We start from the raw sequence: 12,948 nt of genomic DNA on the forward strand, positions 1-12,948 counted from the left end.
GGCATTTTGGAGTCCCTGGTTTTACACATTACGGAATTAAAATTTTGTGGCCAATAAAGAAACTCTGAAAGTTTGTGATTTTGTATGCTTTAAAACGTAAGCTGTATTAACACGGGGACAGTGCAAAGAGTGGACGACAGCAGGCCAGGAGACCCATGAGTAAACCATTCCAGTCATCTGTGTGTGAGATGTCCTAGACGGGGTGCCATAAAGAGAAAGAGTAGGGTTCAAATATTTAGGGTTAGAATTCAAAACTGTGTCTGAAGTTTTAAGCTTTTGTGGATATGACATTGCTACATTAAATACGTTAGGAACATATTAGAGGTCTGAGAGAGAAGATGAATATTAACGTGTTGTGTTATGAGTCTATGGGACAGTCGAGTAAAGATGTCCACGTAGACTGCTGGAAATATAACATCTGGAGCTCAGGGGATAGTGTAAGGAGGTGTAGGGAGAAGAGGGCTTATGATGGGTTAAGGGGCAGGCAAGAAACGAACCAAGTTCAATCCCCGAGCTGAGGAGCCTTGCTGTCCACAAGCTTGCTCTGACTTCCTTCAAAGGGAGACTTAAACCGCCTGGGCAAGGACTTGCCGCTGGCCCTGCAGGCTCGCTTAACTAGCACGCCCCCAAAGCCAGCCTGGGGCAGAAGCCCGGCGCAAACGTGTGGGTCACGTGGGGGGGCCGGTGGGTTGCTACGTGCACAGGAAGAGCGCGGGAAAGGCGGAGAGAGGGCTGCGCCTGCGCAGTAGCAGGTCGTTGGTCGGTTAGTGCGCTGACCTGCCCAGCTGCGGATGGAGGGATGGAGCCGCCCGAGACATGGGCAAGGTTTCCAACACAGCAGGTTTCCAACACAGCAGATAACCGCAACGGGCGGGTCCATTCCCTGTACACAGACCTGATACTTCAGAGGATTCCCCGTACCAACGTGGAAAACACACATGCTAGAGGGTCGGAGTTCTCTTCTGCAGCCCATAACATCCAGGAGCAGGGCAAGACCTTGAATCGTCCTAAAGACGAGGCCAAGGAGGGTCCTGGGCACCGGCTGCTGAATGTAAGTGGGGGGCCTGGTGGAGGAGTTTGTCCCCTACCTGACCACCTAGAGGGTTGGGAAGGACCAAGGGGTCAATGCATGCTGATGGGAGGGAGGGAAACATGCGCTCGTTTTGGAGAGCGGTAACACCTGAGGAAAAGTTTACTTGTGGGACCCTGACAGTTATTTAATTTGTCAGAGCCCCATTTTATTAATTGTTAAGTGAAGACAGTAATTACTGCCTACCTTAGAGGGTTGTCTGAAAAACTAAAGGAGGTAATGATATAAAGGACTTAATACAGTCCAAAGTAAAGAGTTAATAAATGTTAGCTGCTGTCATCATCATCATTGGGAATTCATTTGTATGGTTAAAGGGCTAAACTCCAGAAACCTTAGTTACCTCTGTTTTCAATACCTGAGGTTCTTACAGATAAACCTGTAGGAGCAAAACTGTATCATGTCTGCAAAGTGAATTATTGGCGTCCTGTTCTTAATTAGGTAAATTTGTTTTTGAAGTGTGTGAAACTCTTGAGTTTAATTACCATTTAGTGGTACTGCCAGAGCATAGAGGAAATGGAAAAGGGGAATCAAGTTGAAACTCACTTTTTCAAAGTTTGTTAGAGTATTATTAGGAAATTTTACATTCTCTACTGGTCTTAAGTTATTAAAAAAATAGTACAGTATTTATCAGGAAACAAATGGTACACAAGAAGGTGATGTCCATTTCCGTAAATTTAAGGAGTTGAATTACTTGATGTCTAAAGTACCATCTTAATTCTAAAAACTTAGAATCCTGACTCACTGTTATGATAAATTGAGAGCATATTAAGGTTTAGCTTTAGGATAATATAAGAAAAAATTGCAAAGTTTGTGTTAAGAGAGGTATGTTTGGAAATCTAGGCCATAGGAGGTGTTTGTTGTATGTCCCCTTAAGGAATTTGGACTTTTATTCAGTAGAATGGTGGTTTCCAATTTTTTTGAGTATGAGGGTACCTTTTTGTTGTTAAAAAAAAGAAATCTCTCCACAATAAAAGTAGCTGGCTCTTTACTATCTACTGACTGGGAAAATCTATAATGATAAAAAAGCTACCATGTGGCAGTGTTGTTAATGGAATTTGCTAATAGATAAAACAGTATCTACATACATCCAAAAAAGAGTAGTGCACATATATGCAAGGTACATTGTTTACCCAAGTTTGGTTTCCCAAATTATTTGACCATAGAATATTTTAACATTTTGGTAGAACGGCAAAAAGAATTTAGGAAATGAAATGTGCACTTGGATTTAGTTATAATGATCTCATAAATGAATTCTTTTCAGATACAGATCCAGAGGAATGAGTTTACGTGGCATAGATGTTTATTATACAGTAAACTTAGAGTAATATGATAACTATATGCTATTTAAATTATTATAACAACTACTATAAGATACATGATGTAGATCGTTGAACATGGAATGGATGACCCTCTTCAATTTAGTAAATGCTGTCTATGCATCAGTACACCATAGATGGAACTTTATATATTTGGCAAAAGGTCGTCTTTTCTATGACTTCTTGGCGTGTGTGTGTGTGTGTGTGTGTGTGTGTGTGTATGGCACATGATTTCTTGAAAGCGGATTATCATAGGGTAATAAGAACAGCTATATAAATATGTCTAGTATTTTCTGTACCAAAATGTTTAGTAATTCCTATACAAGTTTTTTAAAACTTGGAAACAAATACATCTCTCAGAGATGTCTCACATCTCTCAGTATATTTGGAAAACAGTAATTTGTAGATAGTGCTTAGAACACATTTGACTTCAAGGATATTCAAAGTTGAGAACCACTGCTACAGGTGATAGGAAACGTTGGTTGGTTTTAAGCACGGGGATGACATGGATCAGATGTGCTCTGCTGAAAAAATAGTTTTGGCTATCAGGATTTAAGGTGAGATTACAGACGTAGTGGGGAGTGAGGCCAATAAAGTAAGATCTCTGAGGGGATGGAAAAGTATGGGCCCTAGAGTACAGGTGGGGGTGTTCTCTGGGGATAGGAAGAAGGGCATCTCTTCATCCAGAGCGGTGTTTATTTTATCTTTGGATCACCGGTATCCAAACATTCTGGGGCTGCTTGTTATAACCTAGATTCTTGGACCTCCACCTTAGACCTACTGAATCCAGAAGAGTGGGGGCCCGGGAATATGCTCAGATTTTAAACTATCCCAAGTGATGCTTAGATTCATGCTTGAGAATTACTGCAGATAGAGGAAAAAGCTAGGCATTGATGTGGGGATTATACACTGAGGGTGTTGGCTGCAGAAGAAGGCAAGTGGAGCTAGAAGAGTTTATGAACTGGGTGAAAGAGAAAGGAGGTCTCAATGAGATTTTTAAAAGGTTATCAAATGTAAATTACTGAGAGAACTGGAAGGATTAACTAGAGATAGTGCTCAGATCGAGGGATATTGTAGTTGATGACTAGTGAAAATGTGGGTAATCTATCTGTCACCTTGACATCAGTTCTTTGAATGGCCTTAATTCCTTTCAACAGCTTACTGAAATTCTACATCTTGGACCTTGCCTTCACTCTGAGAGTTCACCTCCCAAATCCTGAAATCTGTTATGCTATTTCCCAGCCTCTCATTATTTACTTTGAAATATGTGTCAAGCTTTGTGCTAGACACTGAGGATACAACGATGAGCAGGACAGGCAAAGCACCTTCCCTTGGAAGCTAACATTTGAATTGGAGAGACAGTCACAGATTAGGCTGTTGTTCTAAGGAAATAAAAGGGGACTATGATAGAGAATCATTGTGGAGGGACAGATAGGACTTTGGATAGGCAATCAGAGAAGGCCTCTGAGGAGGTGGCTTTTAAGTGAAAACCTGAAAATGAGAAGAAGCTAGCCATTTAAAGAGTGGGGAGATGGAGGCGGAGAGCATAAGAAGCAATTAACAAGTGTGAAATTTCTATAGCTTGGACTGTTCATAGAGCATAGTGAATGAGAGGGAGAGTAGCATGAAATGAGGCCATAACATATCTTTTTGTATGTTTAAAGTCCCTTTTAAAATCTTTTTTTTTTTTTTTTTTTTTTTTGGTGAATTGCCCATTTGAGTCATTTTCCTATCATTTTTCTTTTCCCCCTCAGTTTTTCAAAAGTTCTTTATTGGGGATATTAGATCTGCATCTGTGATATGTGTTACAAATATTTTCTCACAATTCAACAGTTGTCTTTTGACTTTTATGGTACTTTTTGCTATGCAAAAGATTCTTAATTTTATGAGGTCAAGTTTATAATCTTTTATTGCATCTGAATTTTGTGTCTTAGTTAAAAACAATTTACATATGCCCAGGTCATGAAGGAATTTACCTATTTTGCCTTCTAGTACTTGCATATCGTTTTTACATTTAGATCCCTGATTTATTTGGACTGTGTGGTATGAGGTCTGGATTTAATTTTTTTTCTTTTCCCAAATAGATGTCTCAACACCATTTATTGTTTTAAAAATCCATCTTTGCCCTAGTGTTTTGAGATGCCACCTGTATACATAAGTTTTATACATAAGCTACCACATGTATTTGGTTTTTTCTGGACTTCCTATTCTATTCCATTGCTATTATCAGTTCATGTACCAAGACCATACTACTTTTTATTTATTTATTTATTTATTTTGCGGTACACGGGCCTCTCACTGTTGTGGTCTCTCCCGTTGCGGAGCACAGGCTCCGGACGCGCAGGCTCAGCGGCCATGGCTCATGGGCCCAGTCACTCCGCGGCATGGGCGATCTTCCCTGACCGGGGCACGAACCCATGTCCCCTGCATCGGCAGGCAGACTCTCAACCACTGCGCCACCAGGGAAGCCCTGTTCTCACTTTTAATAAAAACACTTTATTATTAACTTGTTTATCTCAACAAAGAAGCTTGTTTTTTTAAAAATAAAGATTGCATTAGATTGATGTTAGGTAGAACTGACATCATTATGATGTTGACCTGTCCTATCCAAGAACAAGAGATGTCTTTTCATTATTCAAGTCTACTTTTGTGACTTTCAGAAGTGTTTTAAAGTTTTCCTCTTAAGAATTTTGCACACTTGTTCCTAAAGTGGGGCTTTTTCTACTTTATATCCTCTAATTATTTATGTATATTAAGGCTGTTGATTTCTGTATGTTAAGTTCATGTTTGTTTAATTTTTTTAAACATTTGAGTTAGTATTGTTATTAATTCTCTAGGATTTTAGATATACTATCAGATCATCTTCAAATAGAGATAGTTTTACTTATTTTTTTCCAATTCTCTTGCCTTTAGTTGATTTCTCCTACCTAACTGCTTTGACTAATGCCACCAGTAACATGTTGAATAGTAGTGGAGACAGTAGGCAACCTTGCCTTGTTCCTGATCTTTGTAAATGCCTCCAGTGTTTCCCCACCAAATGAAATAGTAGCTTCAAGACTGGCTTAATTCCTATTTTCTTGAGTGTTTTGACAGGAAAAGGGTGTTGAATTTTGTCAGAGGCCATTTGAACATGTATGGAGATAATTTCATAATTTTTCTCCTTACATCTGTTGATGTGGTGTTTTATATTAATAAATTTCCTAATATTGAACCAACTTACATTCCTAGAATTAATCCCACTTGGTTATTGCATATTATTTTCTTTGTGGTGCTAGATATTCTGTTTTTATTATTTTGTTTAGTATCTTTGTATCAATATTTATGTTATATTCATCTATAATTTTCTTTATGGGTTTAGGTATCAGTGCTATGCTTCATAAAAAAATAAGAAAATGTTCTTTAGTGGTGCCATGGGATACCTAGTTTTTGAATTTGGTAAGATTCCCTGTGAAACCATATGGGCCTGGCACTTTTTTGTGGTGATAGCTCATTGCTAGCTTTTTTCTATTTCTTTTATGGAAAGTGGTCTGTTTGAACTGTTTACCACTAACAGGATCAATTTTGTTAAATTGTATTTCCTTAGGAAATAATACATTTCATTTAGGTTTTAAAATATATTTGCAGGTCTGCAAATAGTCTTTTATGATTTTTCAAAAGTCTTGTCATTTCTTATTTGCATTTTATCCCCATATACTGATTAAGTTAGCTAGTGGTTTGTATATTTTGTAGGCTCTGTAGATCAGTTTGGGAATTGACTTCTTAACAGTATTGAATCTTTCTAGCCAAGAACATGGAATGTTTTCCATTCATTTAGATCTTTAATTTCACTCAGGAATGTTTTGTAGTTTTCAGTGTACTAGTCACATTTCTTCTTTTAAATTTACTACTAAGTATTTTATTATTTTGCTGCTATTTTTAATGTAAATGTTTTCTTAATTTCATTTCCAGGTTGTTCATTGCTATTATATGGAAATGCAATTGATTTTTATATTTTGTCCTTGTATCCTGAGACCTTGCTGAACTCGTTTATTAGTTCAAGTAGTTTCTTTCTTCTTCTTTTTTTTAGTGGTTTCTTAGGAATTTCTATATACAGAATTTGTCACCTGCAAATAAAGACGGTTTTACTTCTTTCTTTCAAATCTGGATACTTTTTATTTCTTTTTCTTATCTGACTGCACTGCATAGAACCTTTAGTACAATGTTGATTAAAAGTAGTGAGAGTGAGCACACTTGCCTTACTGATCTTAAGGGGAAAACATTCAACCTTTCACCATTGAGTATGATGTTGAAGAATTTCCCATCTATTCCTAGTCTGTTCAGAGTTTTTTTACTAAAAATACATTTTGGATTTTGTCAAATACATTTTCTGCATCTAGTGAAATGATAATGTGATTTTTGTCCTTTTCTGGACACATTTATTAATGTGGCTTATTACATTAATTTTATTACATTGATTTTCAGATGGAAAAATCCCACTTTGTCATAGTATATGGACCTTTTTAATATGTTGTTGGGTTTAGTTTACTAATATTTTGTGGCAGATTTTTACCTCTGTATTCATAAGGGATAATGATTTGTTGTTTTCTCATCTTGTGATGTCTGTCTGGCTTTGGTATTAATGTAAAACTGACATCATAGAATAACTTGGGAAGTGTTCTTTCCTCTTCTTTTTATTTTTTTTCCCCTGAGTTTGTGAAGGATTGTTATTATTTCTTAAGTATTCAATAGAATTCACCAGTGAAACAATCTGGGCCTAAGTTTTTTTGTTTTTGTTTTGTTTTGCTTGGTAGGAAGAGCTTTAATTACTAACTAAATTTCTTTAGTTGTTATAGGTCTTCCTTCTTGATTCAGTTTTGGTAAAATGTGTAAGAATTTTTCCATTTAATCTAAATCTAATAGCATAAAACTGTTTATAGCTGTCAGTAGTTATCTTATATGGCAATAAACTTTGCAGATGCAGTGAAGTATAGGATTTTGTGATGGGGAGATTATCTTGGATTATCTGATGGGCCCTATGTGTAATCACAAATGTCCTTATAAGAGAGAGGTAGACAGAGATTTGGACACACTCAGAAGAGAAGGCAATGTGATCACAAAGGTAGAGATTGGAGTGATGTGACCAGAAGCCAAGGAATGCTGGCCAGTCACCAAAAGCTGGAAGAGGCAAGAATGGATTTTACCTTAGAGCCTCTAGAGGAATTTTAGCCCCGCTGACTTCTGATTTTGACCCAGGGGGACTGATATTAGACTTCTGGCCCTCACAACTGTGAAAGAATAAATTTTTGTTGTTTAAGCTACCAAGTTTGTGGTGATTTTTTTTTTTCTTTGTGGTATGCGGGCCTCTCACTGTTGTGGCCTCTCCCATTGCAGAGCACAGGCTCCTGACGCTCAGGCTCAGCAGCCATGGCTCACCGGCCTAGCCGCTCTGCGTCATGTGGGGTCTTCCCAGACTGGGGCATGAACCCGTGTCCCCTGCACCGGCAGGCAGACTCTCAACCACTGCGCCACCAGGGAAGCCCCTAGTTTAGTATTAGTTTTTTGTGTGTGTGAATTTTTGAATTTTATTTATTTTTTTATACAGCAGGTTCTTATTAGTCATCAGTTTTATACACATTAATGTATACATGTCAGTCCCAATCTCCCAATTCATCACACCACCATCCCCCCCCCCGTGGCTTTCCCCCCTTGGTGTCCATACGTTTGTTCTCTACATCTGTGTCTCAACTTCTGCCCGCAAACCAGTTCATCTGTACCATTTTTCTAGGTTCCACATACATTCATTAATATACGATATTTGTTTTTCTCTTTCTGACTTACTTCACTGTATGACAGTCTCTAGATCCATCCACGTCTCAACAAATGACCCAATTTCATTCCTTTTTATGGCTGAGTAATATTCCATTGTATATATGTACCACATCTTCTTTATCCATTCATCTGTTGATGGGCATTTAGGTTGCTTCCATGTCCTGGCTATTTTAAATACTGCTGCAGTGAACATTGGGGTGCATGTGTCTTTTTGAATTATGGTTTTCTCTGGGTATATGCCCAGTAGTGGGATTGCTGGATCATATGGTAATTCTATTTTTAGTTTTTTAAGGAACCCCCATACTGTTCTCCATAGTGGTTGTATCAAATTGCATTCCCACCAACAGTGCAAGAGGGTTCCCTTTTCTCCACACCCTCTCCAGCATTTGTTGTTTCTAGATTTTCTGATGATGCCCATTCTAACTGCTGTGAGGTGATACCTCATTGTAGTTTTGATTTGCAATTCTCTAATAATTAGTGATGTTGAGCAGCTTTTCATGTGCTTCTTGGCCATCTGTATGTCTTCTTTGGAGAAATGGCTATTTAGGTCTTCTGCCCATTTTTGGATTGGGTAGTTGGTTTTTTTAATATTGAGCCGCATGAACTGTGTATATATTTTGGTGATTAATCCTCTGTCTGTTGATTTGTTTGCAAATATTTTCTCCCATACTGAGGGTTGTCTTTTCACATTCCTTGTAGTTTCCTTTGCTGTGCAAAAGCTTTTAAGTTTCATTAGGTCCCATTTGTTTATTTTTGTTTTTATTTCCATGACTCTAGGAGGTGGATCAAAAAAGGTCTTACTGTGATTTATGTCAAAGAGTGTTCTTCCTGTTTTCCTCTAAGAGTTTTATAGTGTCCGGTCTTACATTTAGGTCTCGAATCCACTTTGAGTTTATTTTTGTGTATGGTGCTAGGGAGAGTTCTAATTTCATTCTTTTACATGTAGCTGTCCAGTTTTCCCAGCACCACTTATTGAAGGGGCTGTCTTTTCTCCATTGTATATCCTTGCCTCCTTTGTCATAGATTAGTTGACCATAGGTGTGTGGGTTTATCTCTGGGCTTTCTGTCTTGTTCCATTGATCTATGTTTCTGTTTTTGTGCCAGTACCATATTGTCTTGATGACTGTAGCTTTATAGTATAGTCTGAAGTCAGGGAGTCTGATTCCTCCAGCTCCGTTTTTCTTTCTCAAGAGTGCTTTGACTCTTCAGGGTCTTTTGTGTCTCCATACAAATTTTAAGATTTTTTGTTCTAGTTCCATAAAACTGCCATTGGTAATTTGATAGGGATTGCATTGAATCTGTAGATTGCTTTGGGTAGTAAAGTCATTTTCACAATATTGATTCTTCCAATCCAAGAACATGGTATATCTTTCCATCTGTTGGTATCATCTTTAATTTCTTTCATCGGTGTCTTATAGTTTTCTGCATACAGGTCTTTTGTCTTCCTAGGTAGGTTTATTCCTAGGTGTGTTATTCTTTTTGTCGCAATGGTATATGGGAGTGTTTCCTTAATTTCTCTTTCAGATTTTGCATCATTAGTATATAGGAATGCAAGAGATTTCTGTGTATTAATTTTGTATCCTGCAACTTTACCAAACTCATTGATTAGCTCTAGTCGTTTTCTGGTGGCATCTTTGAGATTCTCTATGTATAGTATCATGTCATCTGCAAACAGTGACAGTTTTACTTCTTTTCCAATTTGTATTCCTTTTATTTCTTTTTCTTCTCTGATTGCCGTGGCTAGGACTTCCAAAACTATGTTGAATAATAGTGATGAGAGTGGACATCCTTGTCTTGTTCCTGATCTTAGAGGAAATGCTTTCAGTTTTTCACCATTGAGAATGATGTTTGCTGTGGGTTTGTCATATATGGCCTCTATTATGTTGAGGTAGGTTCCCTCTATGCCCACTTTCTGGAGAGTTTTTATCATAAATGGGTGTTGAATTTTGTCAAAAGCTTTTTCTGCATCTATTGAGATGATAATATGGTCTTTCTTCTTCAGTTTGTTAATATGGTGTATCACATTGATTGATTTGCATATATTGAAGAATCCTTACATCCCTGGGATAAATCCCACTTGATCGTGATGTATGATCCTTTTAACGTGTTGTTGGATTCTGTTTGCTAGTATTTTGTTGAGGATTTTTGCATCTATATTCATCAGTGAATTGGTCTGTAATTTTCTTTTTTTTGTCGTATCTTTGTCTGGTTTTGGTATCAGGGTGATTGTGGCCTCATAGAATGAATTTGGGAGTGTTCCTTCCTCTGCAATTTTTTGGAAGAGTTTGGGAAGGATGGGTGTTAGCTCTTCTCTAAATGTTTGATAGAATTCATCTGTGAAGCCATCTGGTCCTGGACTTTTGTTTGTTGGAAGATTTTTAATCACAGTTTCAATATCATTACTTGTGATTGGTCTGTTCATATTTTCTACTTCTTCCTGGTTCAGTCTCGGAAGGTTGTGCATTTCTAAGAATTTGTCCATATCTTCCAGGTTGTCCATTTTATTGACATATAGTTGCTTGTGGTAATCTCTCGTGATCCTTTGTATTTCTGCAGTGTGAGTTGTTACTTTTCCTTTTTCATTTCTAATTCTGTTGATTTGAATGTTCTCCCTTTTTTCTTGATGAGTCTGGTTAATGTTTTATCGATTTTGTTTATCTTCTCAAAGAACTAGCTTTTAGTTTTATTGATCTTTGCTATCCTTTCCTTCATTTCTTTTTCATTTATTTCTGATCTGATCTTTATGAATTCTTTCCTTCTGTTAACTTTGGGGTTTTTTTTGTTCCTCTTTCTCTAATTGCTTTAAGTGTATGGTTAGGTTGTTTATTTGAGATGTTTCTTGTTTCTTAAGGTAGGATTGTATTGCTCTAAACTTCTCTCTTAGAACTGCTTTTGCTGCATCCCATAGGTTGTGCATCATCATGTGTTCATTGTCATTTGTCTCTAGGTATTTTTTGATTTCCTTGTTGATTTCTTCAGTGATCTCTTGGTTATTAAGTAGTGTATTGTTTAGCCTTCATGTGTTTTTATTTTTTACAGATTTTTTCCTGTAATTGATATCTGGTCTCATAGCATTGTGGTTGAAACAGATACTTGGTACAATTTCAATTTTCTTAAATTTACCAGGGCTTGATTTGTGACCCAAGATATGATCTATGCTGGAGAATGTTCCATGAGCACTTGAGAAGAAAGTGTATTCTGTTGTTTTTGGATGGAATGTCCTATAAATATCAATTAAATACATCTTGTTTAATGTATCTTTTAAAGTTTGTGTTTCCTTTCTTATTTTCATTTTGGATTATCTGTCCATTGGTGAAAGTGGGGTGTTAAAATTCCCTACTATGATTGTGTTACTGTTGATTTCCCCTTTTATGGCTGTTAGTATTTGCCTTATGTATTGAGGTGCTCCTATGTTGGGTGCATAAATATTTACAATTGTTATATCCTTTTCTTGGATTGATCCCTTCATCATTATTCAGTGTCCTTTGTCTCTTGTAATAGTCTTTGTGTTAAAGTCTATTTTGTCTGATTTGAGAATTGCTACTCCAGCTTTCTTTTGATTTCCATGGAATGTCTTTTTCCATCTCCTCACTTTCAGTGTGTATGTGTCCCTAGGTGTGAAGTGGGTAAAAGACACTCTCAACAGCATATATACGGAGCTTGTTTTTGTATCCATTCAGCCAGTGTATATCTTTTGGTTGCAGCGTTTAATCCACTTACGTTTAAGGTGATTATCGATATGTACGGTCCTATTATCATTTTCTTAATTGTTTTGGGTTTGTTATTGTAGGGCTTTTCCTTCTCTTGTGTTTCCTGCCTAGAGAAGTTTCTTTAGCATTTGTTGTAAAGCTGGTTTGGTGGCACTGAATTCTCTTAGCTTTTGCTTGTCTGTAAAGGTTTTCATTTCTCCATCAAATATGAATGAGATCCTTGCCGGGTAGAGTTATCTTGGTTGTAGGTTTTTCTCCCTCATCACTTTAAATATGTCCTGCCACTCCCTTCTGGCTTTCAGAGTTTCTGCTGAAAGGTCAGCTGTTAACCTTATGGGGATTCCCTTGTGTGTTATTTGTTGTTTTTCCCTTACTGCTTTTAATATTTTTTCTTTGTATTTAATTTTTGATAGTTTGATTAATATGTGTCTTGGTGTGTTTTTCCTTGGATTTATCCTGTATGGCACTCTCTGTGCTTCCTGGACTTGATTAACTATTTCCTTTCCCATATTAGGGAATTTTTCAACTATAGTCTCTTCAAATATTTTCTCAGTCCCTTTCTTTTTCTCTTCTTCTTCTGGGACCCCTATAATTCGAGTGTTGGTGTGTTTAATGTTGTCCAGAGGTCTCTGAGACTGTCTTCAATTCTTTTCATTCTTTTTTCTTTATTCTGCTCTGCAGTAGTTATTTCCACTATTTTATCTTCCAGGTCACTTATCTGTTCTTCTGCCTCAGTTATTCTGCTATTGATCCCTTCTAGAGAATTTTTAATTTCATTTATTGTCTTGTTCATCACTGTTTGTTTGCTCTTTAATTCTTCTAGGTCCTTGTTAAATGTTTCTTGTACTTTCTCCATTCTGTTTCCAAGATTTTGGATCATCTTTGCTATCATTATTCTGAATTCTTTTTCAGGTAGACTGCCTATACACTCTTCATTTTTTAGGTCTGGTGGGTTTTTGCCTTGCTCTTTCATCTGCTATATGTTTCTCTGTCTTCTCATTTTGCTTAACTTACTGTGTTTGGG

At 37.1% G+C, this 12,948-nt stretch overlaps 1 protein-coding gene across 1 annotated transcript in view; it reads left to right on the plus strand.

Annotated features, from left to right (window-relative positions):
- Window positions 1–799: 799 nt before the first annotated feature.
- C2CD6 (C2 calcium dependent domain containing 6) overlaps window positions 800–12,948 on the plus strand; it is a gene marked incomplete at its 5' end in the record, with an annotated part of 135,987 nt that continues 123,838 nt past the window's right edge. Inside the window, 1 exon segment of the mRNA XM_082630409.1 lies at window positions 800–1,051. Within this exon segment, the coding sequence (XP_082486535.1) occupies window positions 800–1,051 (252 nt within the window).

The sequence above is a fragment of the Mesoplodon mirus genome, assembly GCF_964341445.2.
Source record: "Mesoplodon mirus genome assembly, chromosome: 8".
Taxonomy (NCBI): Eukaryota; Metazoa; Chordata; class Mammalia; order Artiodactyla; family Ziphiidae; genus Mesoplodon; species Mesoplodon mirus.